Genomic DNA, 19309 nt, shown 5'->3' with positions numbered 1-19309 from the left:
GGGGGGGGGAGGGTCAGAGGGAGGAGTGCCCAGCCAGCAGAGTCCACCAGGCTCAGGAAACAATTTGCAGCAGAAGGGTCCGTGGGCCTGGCCTGGCTACTACATGCCCGCAGGGTGACCTCACCAGGCAGGCGGTGTGTCTCCTTTGCTCTGGTGACATCATCATGCTGATGCTGGGTGGGCACTGGGTGGGGGAGAGAAGGGGGAGGCAGTCCTGACCTACCCTACCCTGGGAGTATGAGCTTCTGGGTCCACTGAGCCCAGGACAGGGATTCTAAAGCCCAAGTTCTCTTTTCCTTCTCTTGCAGCGTGTGTGTGTGTGTGTGTGTGTGTGTGTGTGTGTGTGTGTGCGTGTGTGTGTGTGTGTGCACGCGCGCGTGTGTAAGTGAAGGAAGGCGTTGCTCAAGCTGATATGCTCCCATTAAGCAGTGGATTTAGGACAATGGGGAGCTCACCCAGAAGGGACTTTCTGGTTTTACTGAGTTCCTCATCCTGCAAAGCTTGGGCTTATCACTTGGGATCATGGGGATCTTGGACCCACAGGTAGGGATGTGGAAGATTGGACTCAGACATGTGCTGGGGACTTGATGCATGTTGTACCCTAAGAGGGTATTTTTGGGAATTCCCTGGCAATTCAGTGGTTAGGACTCCGAGCTTCCACTGCAGGGGGCATGAGTTTGATCCCTGGTTGGGGAACTAAGATCCTGCATGGCACTGTGTGGCAAAAAAAAAAAAAAAAAAAAAAAAGGTATTTTTTTGGGGGGGAAATGTGAGTGATTCGTGTTGGGGAGGGGCCAACTGGTTGGCAAGTGTAGGGATGGGGATGGAAAATATGCCATCTGATGTTGTCCTAGAAATAGTCTTTGAAAGGGTTTGAGTGTCCCAGTGGAGCAGGGCTTTGGACTCCCTGTGACCTGCATGGACACCAGTGTTCGAAGCAGAGGGAGTACTGGGAAGCCCCTAAAGCCCACCTCCAGCCCTTCCTTGGCAGCCCTGCTCCCTCTGGCGCCAGGAGGAGGTGTCTGGGAGAGGTGCAGATGGTTAGCTGGACTCTCAGGCTGGGCTGGGTGGGACCAACATCAGCTTAGGCAGGTCAGGGCCCTGGTATCTGGCCCTGCAGGTCTGTCCTGTCCCGTTTGGGCCCTCCCAGCTCCCAAGAGTATCCTCCCTTCCTCCTCCCTTGCTAGCAGGGCCATGGGACCCCCTTCCTCTGTCCCACGCTCTGCCTCACTGGAACCCTCTGGTCCACTCTAGCGGGGCTTCACTTTCTCCCTCCATGCCTGATGCCCTGCATCCCCTTCCTTCTCCCTAGGTCCAGTCTGGAGGTGCTTCCTTTGGCAGAGAACCCAGGTAGCCAGCCTATCCCGTCTCTAAGGCAAGCCTAAGGTTGCCATGCCAACCCCCTCCCTGCCCAGCCCAACCAAAGACTGCACATTCCTCCTCATTCCACCCTTTCCTTCTTCCGCCTGTCTCTCGCATTCATTCATTCACGCACCCATTCACTCAATCAGTCAGTCAATAAACATTAGCTGAGCACCAATTATGTGCCAGGAATGCAGACCACTGAGCACTAAATCAGAAACCGTGTTTCCATATGTGATGTGAGACCGAGTTTATACTCTTGAGGTTCTCAATCTGGTGGAAGAGGCAGACAAGAAAATAGCAAATACAATCTGTGGTATAAAGTACTACGATGGGTCAAAGCAGGGTGCTAGAGGAGAACAGAGGAAGGGCACCTCACTCTGCCTGAGGTGGGGGTGGGGGGAGGGAGGATTCCAGGAGCAAGTGATGTCTAAGCAGAGTCTTCAAGGATGAGTAGGAGTTACCCAGACAGTGATGAGTAGGAGCTGCCAGACATAGGGAGGAGGGCGTTCCGGGCAGGAGCACAGTGGGAGCAAGGTGAGGGCCAGCAGGGTGTGTGAAGTGCTGGCCAGAGGCAGGAGCTTTGAACTTTTGGGAATTGCTGGATATGCATTCCAACACAAGGAGCTCTTGCCATCCCAGAGAGCATTCACTCTGTCCGCAGCCTCAGCCCCCAGCCCTGTGTTTCACACGCTTTATTCCACAACTCCAAATTTCTTTCTTCCCAGCTGTGAGATTCCGCGGCCATGCCTCCCTCATAAGTTACTTATCCTAGAAACCTAGGAGTTGTCTTTGAGACTTTTCTCTCTCTTTCTGGTCAGTGACCAAATTCTGCCAAACTTCCCCTGGAACTGTCCCGTCCTCTCAGCAGCACAGTGCAGGATGGCAGCTGCAGGGTCCTAGTGGGTCTCCTGTCCCCAGTCTCCCTACTTTCTAGTCTGAGGGCACATGCCCTTTGGCTTCATGCTTTAGGGACTCCCTATGTCATCTTGGCCAAATCTGAATTCCTTTGCCTGGTATGGAGGGTCCTGGGTGATTTTGTTCTGACCAGATGTCCCACTTCCTGCTCAACACACACCCTCTGCCTTAGTTCTGTCCTCTCCTCTCTGCTTCCTGAACCAGCCAGCCTCTCCACCTCCTTGGGGTTCGCCCAACTTGGTCCCTTACCTGGGACCCCTTTCCAGGTCTCATCCCCTCCTGATTCTACCCAACTCATGCATGAGCCCCTCCCATGTGACTCGGGACCACTGTGACTGTCCCATCCCACGACTAACCTGCAACACACCACTAAGCACTAAATCAGAAAACACCACAAGTGTTTCCATAGCTGTCTCCATACGTATCTCTTCTTCCAGAATAAAGCTCAGGTTCTATGAGTGCAGGAAATGCATCCTTCTTTGCAGATAAGGCTACATGATAGATACCCCTGAGTGCTTCATACTGTTCCTTGTCAATGCACAAAACACTCGCCTTTTGTCACTGGTCCCTATCTCTGGTCCTCCGATTCTGGTTCACGGTTCTGAGCCTGTCATGTGTGTCTGTGCTGACCTCGTATCTCTGGGCCTCTGACCTGGGGCCGTTCTGTCTTCGGTGACTTTCTCATTCCTGTCTCTGAGCCTTGGTTCGTGCCCTTCCTCCCACATAGAATAACTTCTTCTCTCTGGGAATCCAGGTCTCTCATCTTGAAGCCGTGAAAAGACTGTTCCGAAGGGCCTGCTGGTTTGGACCCTTCCTACACTACATGCCCCATCCCAGACAACAACTGTTCTCGACGCTTGCCTTGGTTCCTGGCCACACTTTCTGAAAGCATTCACTTTCCGGCCCCCACCCCCCCAACCCCGTAGGTTAAGCCTTCTGTGAAAGTTTGTCCATGGCTTCCCGTCTTTGTGTGCACAAAATCCATTTCCCGGAGCTCCCTGAGGGCAGAGGCTGGGTCTCTCCTCCTGTTATAGCCCCCACCTTACAATTGCTCAGGATACAATCCTGGGCTGAAAGAGGGTATGACTCTTCCACATACCACCTGTGTGGCCTTAGGCAAGTCACTTCCTGTCTCTGGGTCTCAGTTTTCTCATCTGTTAAACGGCTATAATAACACCTGCCTCTTGGGAATGTTTTGTGAATCTAATGAGGTAATGGACTGAACGTGCTTTGCAAGCATAAAGTGCTCCAGGAGTTCCGGGCTGCCTTTGCGGACATTATCATTGTGGTTAAGTGTTCCCCCGGCTCTGGCAGCGCCCCTAATCCTGGCTGCTTCTGCCTGCCCCCCTGCAGGTCGGTGCCCGGCGGGCGAGCTGGAGACCTCGGACTTGGTGACCGTGGTGCTGGGCCAGGACGCAAAACTGCCCTGCTTCTACCGAGGGGACCCGGGAGAGCAGGTGGAGCAAGTGGCATGGGCTCGTGTGCATGAGGGCGAGGGCAGCCAGGAGCTGGCACTTCTGAACTCTAAATACGGGCTGCACGTGAGCTCAGCCTACGAGGGCCGCGTGGAACAGCCGCCTCCCCCAAGGAACCCCCTGGACGGTGCGGTGCTTCTGCGCAACGCGGTGCAGGCGGACGAGGGCGAGTACGAGTGTCGCGTCAGTACCTTCCCTGCCGGCAGCTTCCAGGCGCAGCTTCGGCTCCGCGTGCTGGGTAAGTGGGTCCCGTTGGGTGTGGGGGCGGGGGTGCTGTGTGTGCAGAAGCACCAGGTCCTCAGGCCCCGGGTCTTGGAGGGCAGAAGCTGGAGGCGGGGGGATGCAGAGATGGAGACTGCAGAGGTGGAACAGAAAGAAGAGGTGGGGCCCTGTAGGGATGAGTGAGCTTCATTTAGCCACACCCCCTCACCCCAACCCAGAAATTCTGTCCAAGTGACCCCAAAAGCTTGATACTGCTTGGTCAGGCTTGGGGAAGAATCCACGTGTTAGGCTGTTCTTCCTCCTGCTGATCTGAAATCTCCCTCTCGGTTGCTTTCACCCTCCCCAGCAAGATGGCACAGGCTTATTCTCCCTTCTGCACGACAGCCTTTCCAGCAGCTGAGGACCTCTGTCATGCCCCACCCAAAGCTAAACTTACAAGTTTCTGCACCAGTGTTCTACTAAAGACACTCATTCAGAGCCTCCCTCACCACCCTGGGCTCCATGGTTTTAGAATGTGGTGCCTAGACGTGGACATGCAGACCCAGCTATGACCAGTGTGGCTGTGCATGACCAGTGGGGCTGAGACCTTTCCTGATCCGGACCTTCACTGAATGTGGTTGGAGACCACAGTCACCTTTTAAACCACACTTTGCACGGATGCCCTAGACTTATGGTCAAGTTAAGTCTTTTCCATTCTGTGCTCGGACTGTTAATGTTATGAAGATAAAAATAAATAAAGGTCTTTATAGTTTCCCTTTATCTACATGGAAGTTAGTAATACCAGCCTTGGTAGAAAAATCTGGGTGTGGATCTTGGCTTCACCACCTAATAGCTACTGATCTGGAATAAATCATTTAACCTCCCTGAGCTTCAGTGTCTTCAGCTGTAAAACACAGATAGTAATACCATGTTTGTTGACGGGATTAAAAGAGACAACGTTTATAAAGTGTTTAGCACAATTCTGGGCACATAGTAAGTGCTTAATAAATGGTGGCTATTATTATTATTATTATATAGATGTTATCTGGTTAGTTTTTTAATTACTTCATTATTTTTATTAAAAAAAATGACCCGTACTCATTGTAAAAAATTCAAGCATTGGAGAAAGGTACAAAGTCCGCTGAAAATGCTACCACTCATCTGGCATCTTTGTTGATGAAATAAAAGAAGAAAAAGGGGCCTGAAACTTTGCACCTGTGCAAGACTGAACTGGGATGGGGCGGGGCCTCCTGACAGGGGTTGTGAAAGTTGTGATTTCTGCCTCCCCCCCATCTGCAGTGCCTCCCCTGCCCTCGCTGAATCCTGGTCCAGCACTAGAAGAGGGCCAGGGCCTGACACTGGCAGCTTCCTGCACAGCAGAGGGTAGCCCGGCCCCCAGCGTGACCTGGGACACAGAGGTCAAGGGCACAACAACCAGCCGCTCTTTCACGCACTCTCGCTCAGCTGCTGTCACTTCAGAATTCCATCTGGTGCCCAGCCGCAGCATGAATGGACAGCCACTTACCTGCGTGGTGTCGCACCCTGGCCTGCTCCAGGACCAAAGGATCACCCACATCCTCCAAGTGGCCTGTGAGTACCTGGATCTTGGGTAGGGCGCCCCCATGGGCTCCAAGAGGATTGGTGAGATAGTGAGAGACCCTAAGCCACACCAGTCTGGCCAGCCTGGGTCCTGGAGGCCACCTTGTATGGCTGAGAGAGCACCAGTCCAAGGTAGAAAACCTGGAGCCCATCCCAGATGACCTTGGCAAATCACTCTAACCTTGCGTCCTTCTGTTTACAAAGGAGATGGCCCTGCTTCAGGGGTTGTGGGGAGAATCAGATATAAACGTGGAATTAAAAGCATTTTGTAAAACAGTTTAGGATTTGAAGACAGACTTGGGATGAGCCCTAGTTCTGCTATTTATCAGCTGTTATTCAATCTTATTAAGGTTCATTTTCTTCATCAGCAGAAGGAGTATTATTATATCAACTTTGCAGGGGTCTGAACGAATGCAAAGCCTCTCGCATAGCGCTTAGTGCATAGAAGGTGCTCGGTCGACAGTCAATATTGTTTTCCTGGCATTAGACTTTGAGCCTCTCTGGAGGATAGCACTGTTTTCTACTCATACTAACCCAGCATTTGGCACAAAGTAGGTCCTCAACAAATGTCTGTGAAAGAAGTGAATGAACCGGAATTCCCTGGTGATCCAGTGGTTAGGACTCCATGCTTTTGCTGCCAAAGGCCCGGGTTCGATCCCTGGTCGGGGAATTAAGATCGCACAAGCTACGCCACACAGCCAAGAAAAAAAAAAAAAAGAAATGAATGAACTAGTAGGATGGTTAAGCCTTTGATGAATCAGGGAGTGTTTGCTGAGCACCTGTTCTGTGACTAGCGCTATGCTACGGACCACGGGGGATTCAGAAAAGGTGTGCCACATTGCTGTGCAGAGGGACTTATAGGCTCATTGCACAGGTAAACCCATGTGGACTCTCTGAACTTAGAGAGGGGAGGGAGCTGTCAGTAAGGCAGGGCTGGGCTAGCTTTGGCCACAGATGAGTAAGATGGAGAAGGGCAGGGGGAGGTTATTCCAGGCAAAGTGGGGCCTGGGGTGGGGGCCCTTTGAGGGAGAGTATGATCAAAGGTATCATTTCCATTCTTTCTCCTCCAACTTTTCATTCCAGTCCTTGCTGAGGCCTCTGTGAGGGGCCTTGAAGACCAAAAGCTGTGGCAGGTTGGCAGAGAAGGAGCTATGCTCAAGTGCCTGAGTGAAGGGCAGCCTCCTCCCTCGTACAACTGGACACGGTAAGGGCCTAGCTTGGGACCAGGGTCTTTCCCCCAGGACCAGCACATACTCACCGTGGGCTGGGACAATATATTCTGAACCCCAAATAAATTAGGGCACATGTTCAAACCAATACAAGAATATGCATGGTCACCAAACATTGTTACTGGCTTGCACCTAGGAGTGTAGGATACATGGTAACTGGCAGGAAATTAGCTGATAAGTCTTTGGCTTTTTTTTCCTTAACTTTAAAACTGTGAAATATAGTACAGCATTTCAATGTTAATACTTTATATATTTATGTAAGTGCCTAAAGTGAATAAGACAAAAAGATACAGCTGACTGTGACTGTTGTGAAACTAACACTCTGATAGCCACTACCAGGTTGCTAGCACCTCAGAAGCACCCACCCATCTCTGCCAGTTCAGAAGCACCCACCCATCTCTGCCAGTTCTTTGACTTTTTTTCAGGGTCTGAGATGTCCAGACAATCAGGGAGGGGTCAGGGACACGTGTGTGAGCCCATGACAGGCTCACATGTGAGCAGATGAGCCATGCATGTGGCCTTGTGCCTGGGGCTGTGTTCATGTATCCTGCCATGAAACATCGTGGGTGCTGGGGCATGCAGTCACATTGTCCAAATACATCTGAGCCCCGATAGGAAGGGACGGTCCTGTTGTGTGGACTTTATATACCGTGTGGACCTGGTACCTGGTGCGGGATGACGTGATGCCTATGGAGCTTGTGGGACGGCACGCATGCGGATCTTCCCCAAGTGTGTGTGTGGGTGCCTGGGTCAGGCTGGGCGGCAGGGAGAAGGGACCTCTGCCTAGACCTGCCTAGGGGAAGGAGGGGCACCGTGGGAACAGCCGGTGGCTCTGGGTGACGTCATGGGGGAGGGAGGTGGAGAGCTGCCCGGGCACGTTGGGTCGTGGCAGTCTCAGCCCTCCCCCAGCCAGCACCCATCAGCTTCCCTGTCCTCCAGGCTGGACGGGCCTCTGCCCAGTGGGGTACAGGCAGAAGGAGATACCCTGGCCTTCCCCCCGCTGACCACTGAGCACAGTGGCACCTACGTCTGCCACGTCAGCAATGAGCTCTCCTCAAGGGATTCTGAGGTGGTTGTGGATGTTCTTGGTAAGCACTGGGGCAGAGGCTGGGACCTGGGCCAAGGGCCTGGTGGGGGGACAGGGAGCAAGACAGAGAGAGTGAACTGGGAGAGTATTTATTTGGAGGGGGCTGGACTGCATGTATTTTGCGGAGGGCCAGGCTGAGGGGGTGGTCCTGGGGCGTGTTTTGTGAGGACAGTGCGTGGGGGGCTGTGGAGTCCGGGGACCGGTCAGGGATCTGGGCATCTGCCTGAGACAGTGGCCTGTCTCCAGCAGACCCCCAGGATGCCACAGGGAAGCAGGTGGATCTGGTGTCGGCCTCCGTGGTGGTGGTGGGTGTGATCGCCGCACTCTTGTTCTGCCTTTTGGTGGTGGTGGTGGTGCTCATGTCCCGATACCATCGGCGCAAGGCCCAGCAGATGACCCAGAAATAGTGAGTACTGGCCACTCCTGGGCGGGTAGAGGTAAGCAGGGAACAAAGGGGAGGCAAGCAGGAGGTGGGCCAGGACCGAGGAGCGAGAGGAGACTGGGCGGCCTGACATCTGAGGAGCTTGTGGACCAGAGGTAGGCGGAGCCAGCCTTCTGGAAGGTGAGAAGGGCCTTGGGGCCAGGGTCGCAGCTGGATGAGGGGAGCCACACTGCCTGAGTGAGGGTCAGATCCACATGCATGTGTATCACAGGGGCACACACACGCTCTGCAGCCGCACCGCCACCTACAGCCACTCACTCGCACTTGCAGGGACAACCCAGCGCCCACACCCTCCAGCCCCGGCTCACATAGGCTTGGCCAGGCTAGGTTCACCTTGGGAGGCTACCACTACCCTCAGCTCCTGACCAGGGGGTGTCTTCCCAGTGAGGAGGAGCTGACCCTGACCAGGGAGAACTCCATCCGGAGGCTGCATTCCCATCACTCGGACCCCAGGAACCAGGTGTGTGCCAAGGTTGGATGTATTCTTGGGGCCGGGGCCCCTCTGAAGCCCCAGAAACGCAGCCCGCCCCCAGGTCTGGCCGCTGACTCAGCCCCGGCAGGTCTGGAGCTGCTTTGGGTTTGCTGGGCTCCTTCAGAAGGCCCCCTTCAGCAACCCCCTTCGAGGTTGCTGTGGAAAGCCACCTTCAGCACTGGTTTCAGGGTGGGATTAGGGTAGGATGAGGGTAGGGGTGGGGGAAATGAGGATGTTTGCATCGAGGAGAGAATGGACAGGTCAGGTTGGGGGAAAGGAGATTAGGGGGGAGGCTGGGGGAGGACAGAGGTGAAGAGGCTGAGCCCTGTTCTGATTCCTCCCCTATGTGTGGGCCTTGCAGCCAGAGGAGAGCGTAGGGCTGAGGGCCGAGGGCCACCCTGATGGTCTCAAGGACAACAGTAGCTGCTCTGTGATGGTGAGGCCCCCGGCCCCACCAGCGTCCCTACCACTCTCCTCAGCCCCTCTCCGGGCCCCAGATGCGGTGCGTCAGCTGCCCCTTCACCGGTCCCTGATACCTCAGACTCACGCTGCCCCATCCCATCCCCTCCCCGCCCCGCTATGCCTTTGCTCTCTAGTCTCCCCTTCCCCAGGCCTGACGTTCATTCCTGGCCCCCCATCTCTGAGCCGTTGAGCAAGCATAACCCCTGCTTGTGGCTGACCTCTGACCCCAGCGTGCCCCAGCCGACCCCCTCACGTCTGGCTGCCCCACCGTGGTTCCTGACTTGCCCTCCGCCCTTGGTCTCCAGAGCGAAGAGGCAGAGGGCCGCAGTTACTCCACGCTGACCACAGTGAGGGAGATTGAAACACAGACTGAACTGCTGTCTCCAGGCTCTGGGCGGACAGAGGAGGAGGAAGATCAGGATGAAGGCATCAAACAGGCCATGAACCATTTTGTTCAGGAGAATGGGACCCTGCGGGCCAAGCCCACGGGCAATGGCATCTACATCAATGGGCGGGGGCACCTGGTCTGACCCAGGCTTGCCTCCGTCCCCTAAGCCTGGCTCCCTCTGCTGACATGGAAGATTTCAGCTCATCCCCGGGGAGCCTCCCTACACACCTCATTTCTTGAGGAAGATGCTCCCCACACCACTGACTGCTCGACCTTTTCCTCCAGTCCTTCTGTTGGATGATGGAAGGGCTCTGCTTGTTGAGTCCTTCCCACAGTGTGTGCAGGTCACTGTGTGTGCATTTGTGCTCGTTTGAGTGTGCACTGTGTGCGCGCGGAGGGGTGACTGTGCCCATGGTGTGCGTTGTGTTGTCACGTCAGAGTCCAAGTGAACCGTGGTGTGTGTGCCACAGGGTTCAGTGGCTGCATGGGGAACGCCATAGGGGATCAGTGTGTGTGTCGTGTGGCCGTGTGACCTTTGCCTGTAAAACGCAGGTGTTTTCCTCAGACCCCAGAGCAGTATTAATGATGCAGAGGTTGGAGGCGGGAGGTGGAGACTGTGGGCCAGGTCCAGGTGTGCGGGCATAGTTGGAGCTGGAATCTGGCCTCCCGAGTGCGGGAGCCGGGCTCCCACCATTTGGGAGCTGTCAGGGCAAGTGTAAAGCAGCGGGCCTAGGGGTCGGCCAGAGGCTCAAACTGTTACAGAAGAAACCCTCTGCCCTCTGGTGGCCTCTGGGCCTGCTGCATGTACATATTTGCTGTACATAAACCTGCACAGTGGGGCTTCTTTAAGGACTACTGCCCCAAATGCATTAATAAGAGAAAAGACTTTTTAAAAACTTTTGATTCATCTGGACATTTATGATTGCAAGGACTGCTTAAAGTGACATCAGCCTACACAAGAATTCAGCAAAGCTAGACCTTGCTCAGGTCCTACCCCAGGGGGTTAATTCCTGTGGTTCTGAAAGGTGCTCCATCTAAGGCATCTTAATCTAGGCAGGCTCTTGGGAGGGAGCCTAAGAGCTGATAGAGTTTGAAGGAGGGGTGTGCGCCCCTCAGTTACTGGCTATGGGAGGGTAGGTAGGGTTCTTGGCCCTAGGGGCTCCTTAGCTCTTCCCCTAGCCTCATGTTTTCTTAGTTGTATCCACAGTTGTTTGTGATCCCTTGGTGGGGGGCTGCTAGGACTTGGTGACAAGGGCTCCTGGTTTGGTTGTGGTGTAGGGGAGAGAGAACAGTGATTATAGACCAAGGGAGGTGAAGGAGCTGCTGGGAGCAAGAATGTCTCCTTTTCCCCAGGGGTCTCAGGGTTACTAAGTTGGGGTTCTTCCAGCAGTTTCTCTGGGTGGGATTAGATAAGGTCCATTTTTGCCTGCCCCACCCAAATACATTCAACCAGAATATCTAGATTTAGTGCCCAAACCCTGCTCAGCCTGAACTCTGATGGATTTCTGGACCAAAGGAGAGACTCTCATCCCCTGCTCTCCAGCCAGCCCAGGACTTTGGATGCGGAACCTGAAGTTATGGAACTCTAGTATGTATATTTTGTGTAAATATGTTCATATTTGTACATAAAAAAGATATTCTGTTTTTAAATAAACAGATAAAACCTGTTCTATCCGGTTCCTGTCTTGCTCCCTGGACTGTGTAAGTCCTGAACCTCAGTGCTCTCTGTCTCAGCACCATCCTCCTTGTGGTCCCAAGTAGGGGAGGAGTTAGTTTGCCTGGAACTAGGGGGGACGGGGGAAAAGAAACGGCCTCCACAAGACCTTCAGCCATCTCTGAGAGTCGAGGTCGGACAGTGGAAGTATAAACCCTTCCAGGATAGGCAGTGCCTTAGTTGGCAGTATTTTATATCCTGTATTGTATTGGAGTCTCACTACAACAGGCCTGGAAAGTAGACAACAGTGTAACCTTTTTACAGTCAAAGAACCCAAAATTCAAATGAGTTCCACAGAATGTTAGAGTTGGAAAGATTTAAAGATCATCTAGTCTACTCTCTTCATTTTTTTATATGTGTTGAAACTGAGGCTCAGCAAAGTAATGTGACTTGACTGAGACTACAGGCCGGTCAGGGCCAAAGCCTGGGCATCCTCCCTCCTGGGTATGCCTTGCACAGCCCTGTGTTGCTCTGCTCCTAGGCAAGTCTCGGGTCTCCACCTCAGACCCCAGAATTCTGGTCTCCGAGGGCGTCAGTCACCTGCTCACGCCCCAGGCGCTACCACCCACCCCGGGGCTCTGACATCACCTCCTGTTGACCAATGAGTGGAGGCCCAGCAATGGGTGAGGATGTGGATGTCAGCTACCTCCCCCACCCCAGCTCTGTGGTTGCAAAGATGCTCTAACAGGAAGCGGGTTTAAGGAGCTGCACAGCTTCCTGCCCCCCAGGGCTGAGCAGGGCGAGAAGGGCGAGTGCCAGGCCCGGCCACGAGACACAACTTCTTGCCGGGGTCCTGGCAGCTTCCTCTTCCACAGCCACTTCCGTGTGGCCGGGGCCCCAGAGGCAGGAGCTGCTGCCCGTTGCCCAGGCCACCCTCCACCCCCAGTTGTGAGCCCTGCCCCCCTGGGGCCAGGCCAAGCCCAGAGGCTGGCTTGGGATCCCATGGGGGATTAGTAGGGCAAGGGTCTTAGGGGACAGAGGTGGCTGGGCCAGAGCCCTGGGGCTCCGGCCATGAAGTCTCGGCAGAAAGGGAAGAAGAAGGGCAGCTCGAAGGAGCGGGTGTTTGGCTGCGACCTGCAGGAGCACCTTCAGCACTCAGGCCAGGAGGGTAAGGAGGCCAGCCCGGAGCTGCTGTTGGGCGGAGGGGGAGGTGTGGAGCTTCTCCAGGCTGATCTAGGCTGAGGGTACAGAAGCAGCTTCCAGGAGCTCATGGAGAACGGGCAGTGGCTTGGGGTCACCCCCAGGCAGCTGACGAGCAGGCAGGGCAGGAAATGTGGCTCAGTGACTGCCTGGGGGTGAAGAGACTGGTGATGAGAAGGGAGGCTCCGAGGGAGCACTGAGAGGAGAGGAGGGAGAGACTGGAGACCCAGGAGAGGCAGAAGAAGCAGAGGTGAGGAGATGACAGCTGGGGGCCAGGAGAGGAAGGCTGAAGGGACAGGGTCAGGAGATGAGTGGCTGAAGGGGCATGGATGGTCCTTAGGTCCGAATGAAGAAAGACAGGAGAAGGGCCCCTGGAGACCCTGAGGATAGCACATGGGGAGGATGTGTGTTTCCTGGTTGGAGGAGACGAGGTTATGGGGCTCTGATCCCTCTGCAGCCTTGCTGGGCCACAGGTGAAGATGCAGGGTGGGGACAGTCCCCTCCCCCAGTCTCTCTGATTCTCCGGTTTTCCCTGTGCAAAGGAGAAACAGGTTCAAAGTGGAAGGTGAGGGGAGAAGCTGCTAAAATGGGAACACCAGAACAGTAAGAGAGATGGCCTGAGGCCTGGTGTGAAGATGGGGGTAGAGGGTACAAAGGAGGATGGGGGTGAGGACTGTCTGTGGAAAGCATCCTCCCTGAGTTACCTTGGAGGGCGCTTGGAAACGAGCAGGACCAGGGACCACATTGGCTCCCAGCTGTGTTTGGTGTGGCGTAGACACTCAGAAACATTTCTTGATTTGATTTGGAATTGAACGCAGGTATCCTGACTGCCCAGCCCAGCTTGTTGTTTGGTACTTCGACCTCCTCCCAAAGAAGGGCATGATTTCTGCCCCCCTCCACCCCAATCTGTTATTTCCTCTTTGTTCTCTGCTCTGGGCTGCTGCTCTGTGCGTCTGCAGTGGAGGGAGGGTGATGGTGGTTCCCAGCTCATTTCCTGCTCTTAGCCCCGCCCCTGTGTCCCCAGACACCTCCTTCCCCTTTTCTCCTCCCCCAGAGGCCCCCATCCCACTGGCCTCAGTTAAGGGAAAGCCCAGGCCTTAAGCAAGGGTGTTAAACAGCCAAAGTGGCTTCTCTGTGCCTTTCTTTCTTTTCTAACAGGGCACAGCCCAGCCGCCAGTGTGGGGTTGACTCCTTTAGGAGGGATGCCTCTTGAGAATGATGGCTCTTGGGTGAGGGCCACATGATTTAATTGGGGCTGACGTTCTTCCAGTTCTCTGCAAACCCTCAGTTCAGCCTCCTCATCCTGGCGCTGTCCTTCCCTGTGGACCCCCTGCCAACCTCCTGTTGAAACACTGAACTCACAGCCAGCCCAGATCCCACTCCTGTATCCCTTCCTGGCCTCTGTCAGCATTCCCAGAAGGTGAGGGGCATGTTCTCTGGAAGGGATAGGCATCTGGTTGCTGGGTCCTGATCCTAGTGGATCCCAGAGAGAGAGAGCAAAGCCCCTCCTGCCCTTCACCAGAAGCTCACCTGAGTCCAAGGGGGGAGGAGTATCTTGGGCACCAGAGCAGCAGTGGCAGCCTTCTCCCCTTCTCCCAGCTCCTCCTAGCATAGACAGGTGGAAAGTGGAAGGACAGAGAGAGGCCAGTGATGGCTTCTCTCTTTAAGCCAAGAACCAGCAAAAATGAAAGCCCAGGCCAAGAGAGCTGTGTTTGTGGTTAACTTATCCTCCCTGATTATCTTGGTTTCCCCCATCCTTGCAGCTTCGCTCCATCTCAGCACCCTCTCTCAGCTCTTTGCCCTAGGTGGGTCTCTTCCTTCCCGAGCCCTTATATGAATTGAGTTCTTCCTTTTCCTAGTATTTATCTCTTTGAGATCTTGTTCAGGTTTCTGACTCTCCAGTTTCCAAAGCTTCAGGGCCTCCTCCCTGACCCACCCTTTGACTCTACCACCCCAACTATGTCTCTAACTTTTATCTCTGACCCCATTTCTCTTATCTCTGTCTCCTGGACTCCTCCAACCCTCTGATCCTCTTATCTCTTCCCCCATCTCCTTGACCCATTTCCTCTATGGCTCTGACTCCTTAGGCTCTCAAATGCCTTCTTTAAAGGTATGCCTTCTTCAAAGGCCTCCTGTGGAGACTCAGAATCACGAGAGAAGGATGGGATGGAGAAGACCTGGACTGATTGCAGTTACTGTGAAAACAACCTGGGGTTTAGGTGACAGCCAACTATTTATGAGTCAACAAAGTGATGGCCGAAAGAGCTGGGGTAGCATTATTCACCCAAGAGTAGAGTAACAGCTTGAACCAGGAGGGTCTGCCTCATCTCTGCATTCAGTGCTGGGAACCTGAGGTCAGGGGACCCTGGCAAATGGGCAGAGGTCCTGAAGGGATGGATGGTGAACTGTAGAGCCTGGACTAAGGTGAGGCAAGAGAGGTGACTAGGGTGCAAAATGTAAGGAAACTCTCACTCTCAGGGCCAGGCAAGTGAAGCCCTAGGTGCTTCTTTCTTAAGGAGGCATTCGCTCTCAAGATCGTGCATGTGCACAGTTGACACTTGCACAACCCTAAGAGTGAGTGCTTAAATTTTGCAGCCTTGATGCTTTCCTTGTCTCACCCAAATCCTGGCTCTGGGGTGCAGGAGGGTAAAGGGTGTGGACTCCGGGTCACATAAAGAGGGTTTAAAATAGTGTTTGATGGATTTATTGATTTTCTTCAGTCTGTATTTCTAACTTACTTAATTCCACAAAGAGCTTGAGATGGATGACTTCCAAAACCCAAAACTTTACAAAAAGAATAAATGACTGAAGGAATCGAGTTGAAGGGAAAACAGGAGGGGTAAAATCAGTACCTAGAAATGCATTTCAGGTGGTTCTGTATGGTTCCAAGATATGGGCTCTGAGCTTCCTGGTAGTTAAAGAGGTAAACATAATCAGGTATGAAATTCATAAAGCCCATAAGAAAAAAATAGGTGGCTTAGGAGAAGCACAGATTTTTCTGACACTAACACATGACAGGAATTTCTCTGGTGAGTCTCAGTCAATTGGACTCAATGTTTTGTCTTAGGCAATATTCTCTATTAAAGCTCCAATTCATTGACTAATTCATCGAGTAATTTAATAAACATCTGTTGAGCACCTGCTCTGTTTCAACACTGTGCTAGACGCTGGGGAGGATGTTACTATTTGTCAGAAGGTATAGATACAAAATATACCAATCATAACAAAGTACAATAAGTACTATGTACAGATATAAACAAAGGGCCTTGGGAAGTATAATACGGATGTAAGCAAAGGGTTCAGAATTGGAAGTGATGTCTGAAGTGTGTTTTGAGGAATGCATAGGGGCTCACCAGGCAGACACAGAGAGGAGGGCATTTCCAGGCAAGGGAAAACATGAGTGATAGTACCAAGGCTTGTTCAGGGGATAGGAAAGTGCTGGATCATAGGATTTATTGGGGGAGCTGGCTGGAGCTAAGGCTGGAATGGCAGCTGGACCTGGTTTGTGAAAGGTCTTATACAGTATACCATGTTGAGGAGCTTATATTTCACTCTGCGTTTGTAAGCCAAGCATTGAAGATTGGGGTGGAGCAGAGTGTGTATGTAGCAAAGGATTTAAAGCATGGAAGTGCTTTAGAGAGGTAACTATGTGGCCTTGTGGAGATGAGATTCAACACATGGTTTCTGAGGATTTCCCATGACTGAGACACCATGACAGATAAGGTGAGGAACAGCAGGATGGGTCACACTTAGATCTTGTCCTTAAGGAGCTTACGGTCTAGCAACTGGGAAGGGCTCCGAAGAAGGGAGAGAGAATACAGCTTTTTGCACTCTTGGATTTGAATCCTGGCTCTAGCTGGATGATACTGCACACTCATTACTTCTATGATCCTCAGTTTTCACGTGTAATGCATAGTGCTTGGCATATAGGTGCTTCTCTCCTGAACTGACCTGTCTGAAGGTCTGTCGCAACTTCATGTACCTTCCTATGGCAGATCTAAGATCCATGCATTCACTAACCAGAGGAGGTGCTTCACAATAATGCCCATCAGCTCTGTTCCATTTTGGTTGCAAGAACTAATGTTCCTTTATCTTATGTAGAGTGTTATGTAAACGCACTTTCAAGACCAGTCCTTCACCCTGAGTCCTCTTCCAATCACACTGCTGTCCCTTTAAAATTTCTGTAATAGCAACTAGTAATTACAGAGAGAGAGGATTTCAGGTCAACAAAGGCAGAACTTTCTAACAGGAATGGGCAGTCTGGAGAGGCAGTGAGCTCCCCCTTACTGAGGGAGTTTATGCCGAGACTCTAGGCCCAATGGGCAGAGAGATTGTAACGGGTTGGCAGGCTGGAGCTGATGTCCTGCAAGAATCTTTCTGACAAGTTTGTTTTTTTTTTTTTGTCTATGCGGGCCTCTCACTGCTGTGGCCTCTCCCGTTGCGGAGCACAGGCTCCGGATGCGCAGGCTCAGCGGCCATGGCTCACGGGCCCAGCCGCTCCGCGGCATGTGGGATCTTCCCGGACCAGGGCACGAACCCGTGTCCCCTGCATCGGCAGGCGGACTCTCAACCACTGCGCCACCAGGGAAGCCCCCGACAAGTTTTTATTCCACGAGCTTTGCCTTCAGTCTCCCCAAGCCCCCTTCCCTGATGCACCCATTTCTCAGACCCTCTGTAGTCTCTGACCTCCCAGACCTTCTGATTTCTCTTTCTCTGCCCCATCTGTGTTCCCAGTGCCCCAGGTGCTAAGGAGCTGTGCAGAGTTTGTGGAGGAGTATGGAGTGGTGGATGGGATCTACCGCCTCTCAGGGGTCTCTTCCAACATCCAGAAGCTCCGGTGAGTCAGGCAGTGAGGGGAGAGCTCTGTGGCCAGGAGGCCAGGAATCATAGGGGTGAGGGGATTTGGGGAGAAGGAAACAAAGATGATAGATACTGTCCAAGGGAGGAGCTCTAGTCTCCTCGGGAAAGGTTGACACCATGCCCTGCACTCCCCACAGGCTAGCCTGCACGCGCGCATGTGTGTGCGCACACGAATGTACACACACACACACGCACGCACACACACACACACACACACACCCCTCCCCTCCCACATGCACCCACCCAGCTTTGAAAACAAATTTAGATACAATTCACATGCCATAAAATTCACCATTTAAAAACGTGTAATTCAAAACAATGTATAATTCAGTGGGTTTTAGTACATTTACAAGGTTGTGCAACCACCGCTGTCTAATTCCAGAGCATTTCATCAACCCCCAAAGAAACCCTATACCCATTAGCAGTCGTTCCACATTGCCCTTCTCCCCCAGCCTCTGGCAACCGCTAGTCCACTTTCTGCCTCTATGGAGTTGCCTATTCTGGACATTTCACATAAGTGGAATCATATAATTGTAAATTTCTGTGTCTGGCTTTTTTTCACTTAGCATGTTTTCAGGGTTCATGCATATTGTTGCATGTACCAGCTCTTCATTTCTTTTTATGGCTGAATAGTATTCCATTGTGTGGCGTGATCACATTTGTTTACCCATTCATCAGCTGATGGCTGTTTGGGTCGTTTCCACCTTTCGGCTGTTGTGATTAATGCTGCTATAAACATTTGTGTACAGGTATTTGTGTGGACGTATGGTTTCAGTTCTCTTGAGTATATACCTAAGAGTGGAACTTCTGAGTCGTATGGTAACTCTATGTCTAACTTTTTAAGAAACTGCCAAACTGTTTTCTATAGGAGTTGCATCATTTTACATTCCTACCAGCAATGTATGAGGGTTCCAATTTCTCCACATCCCAGCCAACATTTGTTACTGTGTGTCTTTTTGATTATAACCACCTTAATGTGTGTGAAGTGATATTTCATCTATATTTGCATTTCCCTAATACCTAATTATGTTGAACACCTTCTGTGTGCTTATTAGCCATTTGTGCATCTTTGGAGAAATGTCTATTCAAATCTTTGCTCATTTAATAATTAGGTTATTTGTGTCTTTTGAGTTGTAAGAGTTCTTTATGTATTCTGGATATCAGACACTTATTAAATCTATGATTTGCAAATATGTTCTCCCATTCTGTGGGTTGTCTTCATTTCCTTGATAGCATCTTTTGGTACACAACAGTTTGTAATTTTGACGTCAAATTTATCTATTTTTTTTTCTTTGGTTGCGTGTGCTTTTGGTCTCATATCCAAGGAACTGTTGCCTAATCCAAGGTCCTGAAGATTTACACTTATGTTTCCTTCTGAAAGTTACACTCCTCCATCTTTACACATACCCAGAAACACACATTTAGGCTCATCCCCCCACTTCTACCGACTCCTACATACCCCTACATTGCTACTCACACCGACTCTACATCCTGATATGTACCCCTGTTCATGCATAGACCCATTTACCTATCCACTTACCCATCTCAACATCCACTCTGCACGTTGACAGATACAACGCCTTATACTTGCTGCCTCACGTATATACACGCCCCAACCTCTTCCTTCCAAGATTCATACATGTTGACCCTCGACCCTGCCTGGAGCTCATCTCTACAGCTCTCCCTAGGTGAGGGTCCCTCAAATCATAGATTTAATGTAGGTGAGGGTCCCTACATTTCCTCAGACCGTCACCACTCCTGACCACTCTGCACCTCCCCAGGCAGGAGTTTGAGGCTGAGCGGAAGCCAGACCTGCGGCGAGATGTTTACCTTCAGGACATTCACTGCGTCTCCTCCCTGTGCAAAGCCTATTTCAGAGAGCTGCCAGACCCCCTGCTCACTTACCGGCTCTATGACAAGTTTGCTGTGAGTTGAGTGACAGTGGGGCGGGGGGGGGGGG

The 19309-nt window shown here is 52.3% G+C and overlaps 2 protein-coding genes across 5 annotated transcripts in view; both read left to right on the top strand.

Annotated features, from left to right (window-relative positions):
- Positions 1–11302, top strand: part of NECTIN4 (nectin cell adhesion molecule 4) — a 16852-nt gene extending 5550 nt beyond the window's left edge. The window contains exons 2-9 of the mRNA XM_007467114.1: positions 3634–3993; positions 5256–5546; positions 6639–6759; positions 7724–7872; positions 8121–8277; positions 8698–8773; positions 9147–9221; positions 9553–11302. Coding sequence (XP_007467176.1) covers positions 3634–3993; positions 5256–5546; positions 6639–6759; positions 7724–7872; positions 8121–8277; positions 8698–8773; positions 9147–9221; positions 9553–9777 — 1454 coding nt within the window. The 3' untranslated portion in view covers positions 9778–11302. The remainder of the gene's footprint in view (positions 1–3633; positions 3994–5255; positions 5547–6638; positions 6760–7723; positions 7873–8120; positions 8278–8697; positions 8774–9146; positions 9222–9552) is intronic.
- Positions 11303–12019: 717 nt separating this feature from the next.
- ARHGAP30 (Rho GTPase activating protein 30) overlaps positions 12020–19309 on the top strand; it is a 14751-nt gene continuing 7461 nt past the window's right edge. For 2 of the 4 annotated variants that reach the window (XM_007467113.1, XM_007467110.1), the window contains exons 1-3: positions 12020–12457; positions 17224–17326; positions 19131–19275. In XM_007467113.1, coding sequence (XP_007467175.1) covers positions 12361–12457; positions 17224–17326; positions 19131–19275 — 345 coding nt within the window. In that variant the 5' untranslated portion in view covers positions 12020–12360. The remainder of the gene's footprint in view (positions 12458–17223; positions 17327–19130; positions 19276–19309) is intronic. The other 2 variants (XM_007467112.1, XM_007467111.1) reach the window with 2 other exon arrangements.

Source organism: Lipotes vexillifer, unplaced genomic scaffold, assembly GCF_000442215.2.
Source record: "Lipotes vexillifer unplaced genomic scaffold, Lipotes_vexillifer_v1.1 scaffold902, whole genome shotgun sequence".
NCBI lineage: Eukaryota > Metazoa > Chordata > Mammalia > Artiodactyla > Lipotidae > Lipotes > Lipotes vexillifer.
Note: the sequence above shows the minus strand (reverse complement) of the source record. Positions and strands in the feature narration are given on the sequence as shown.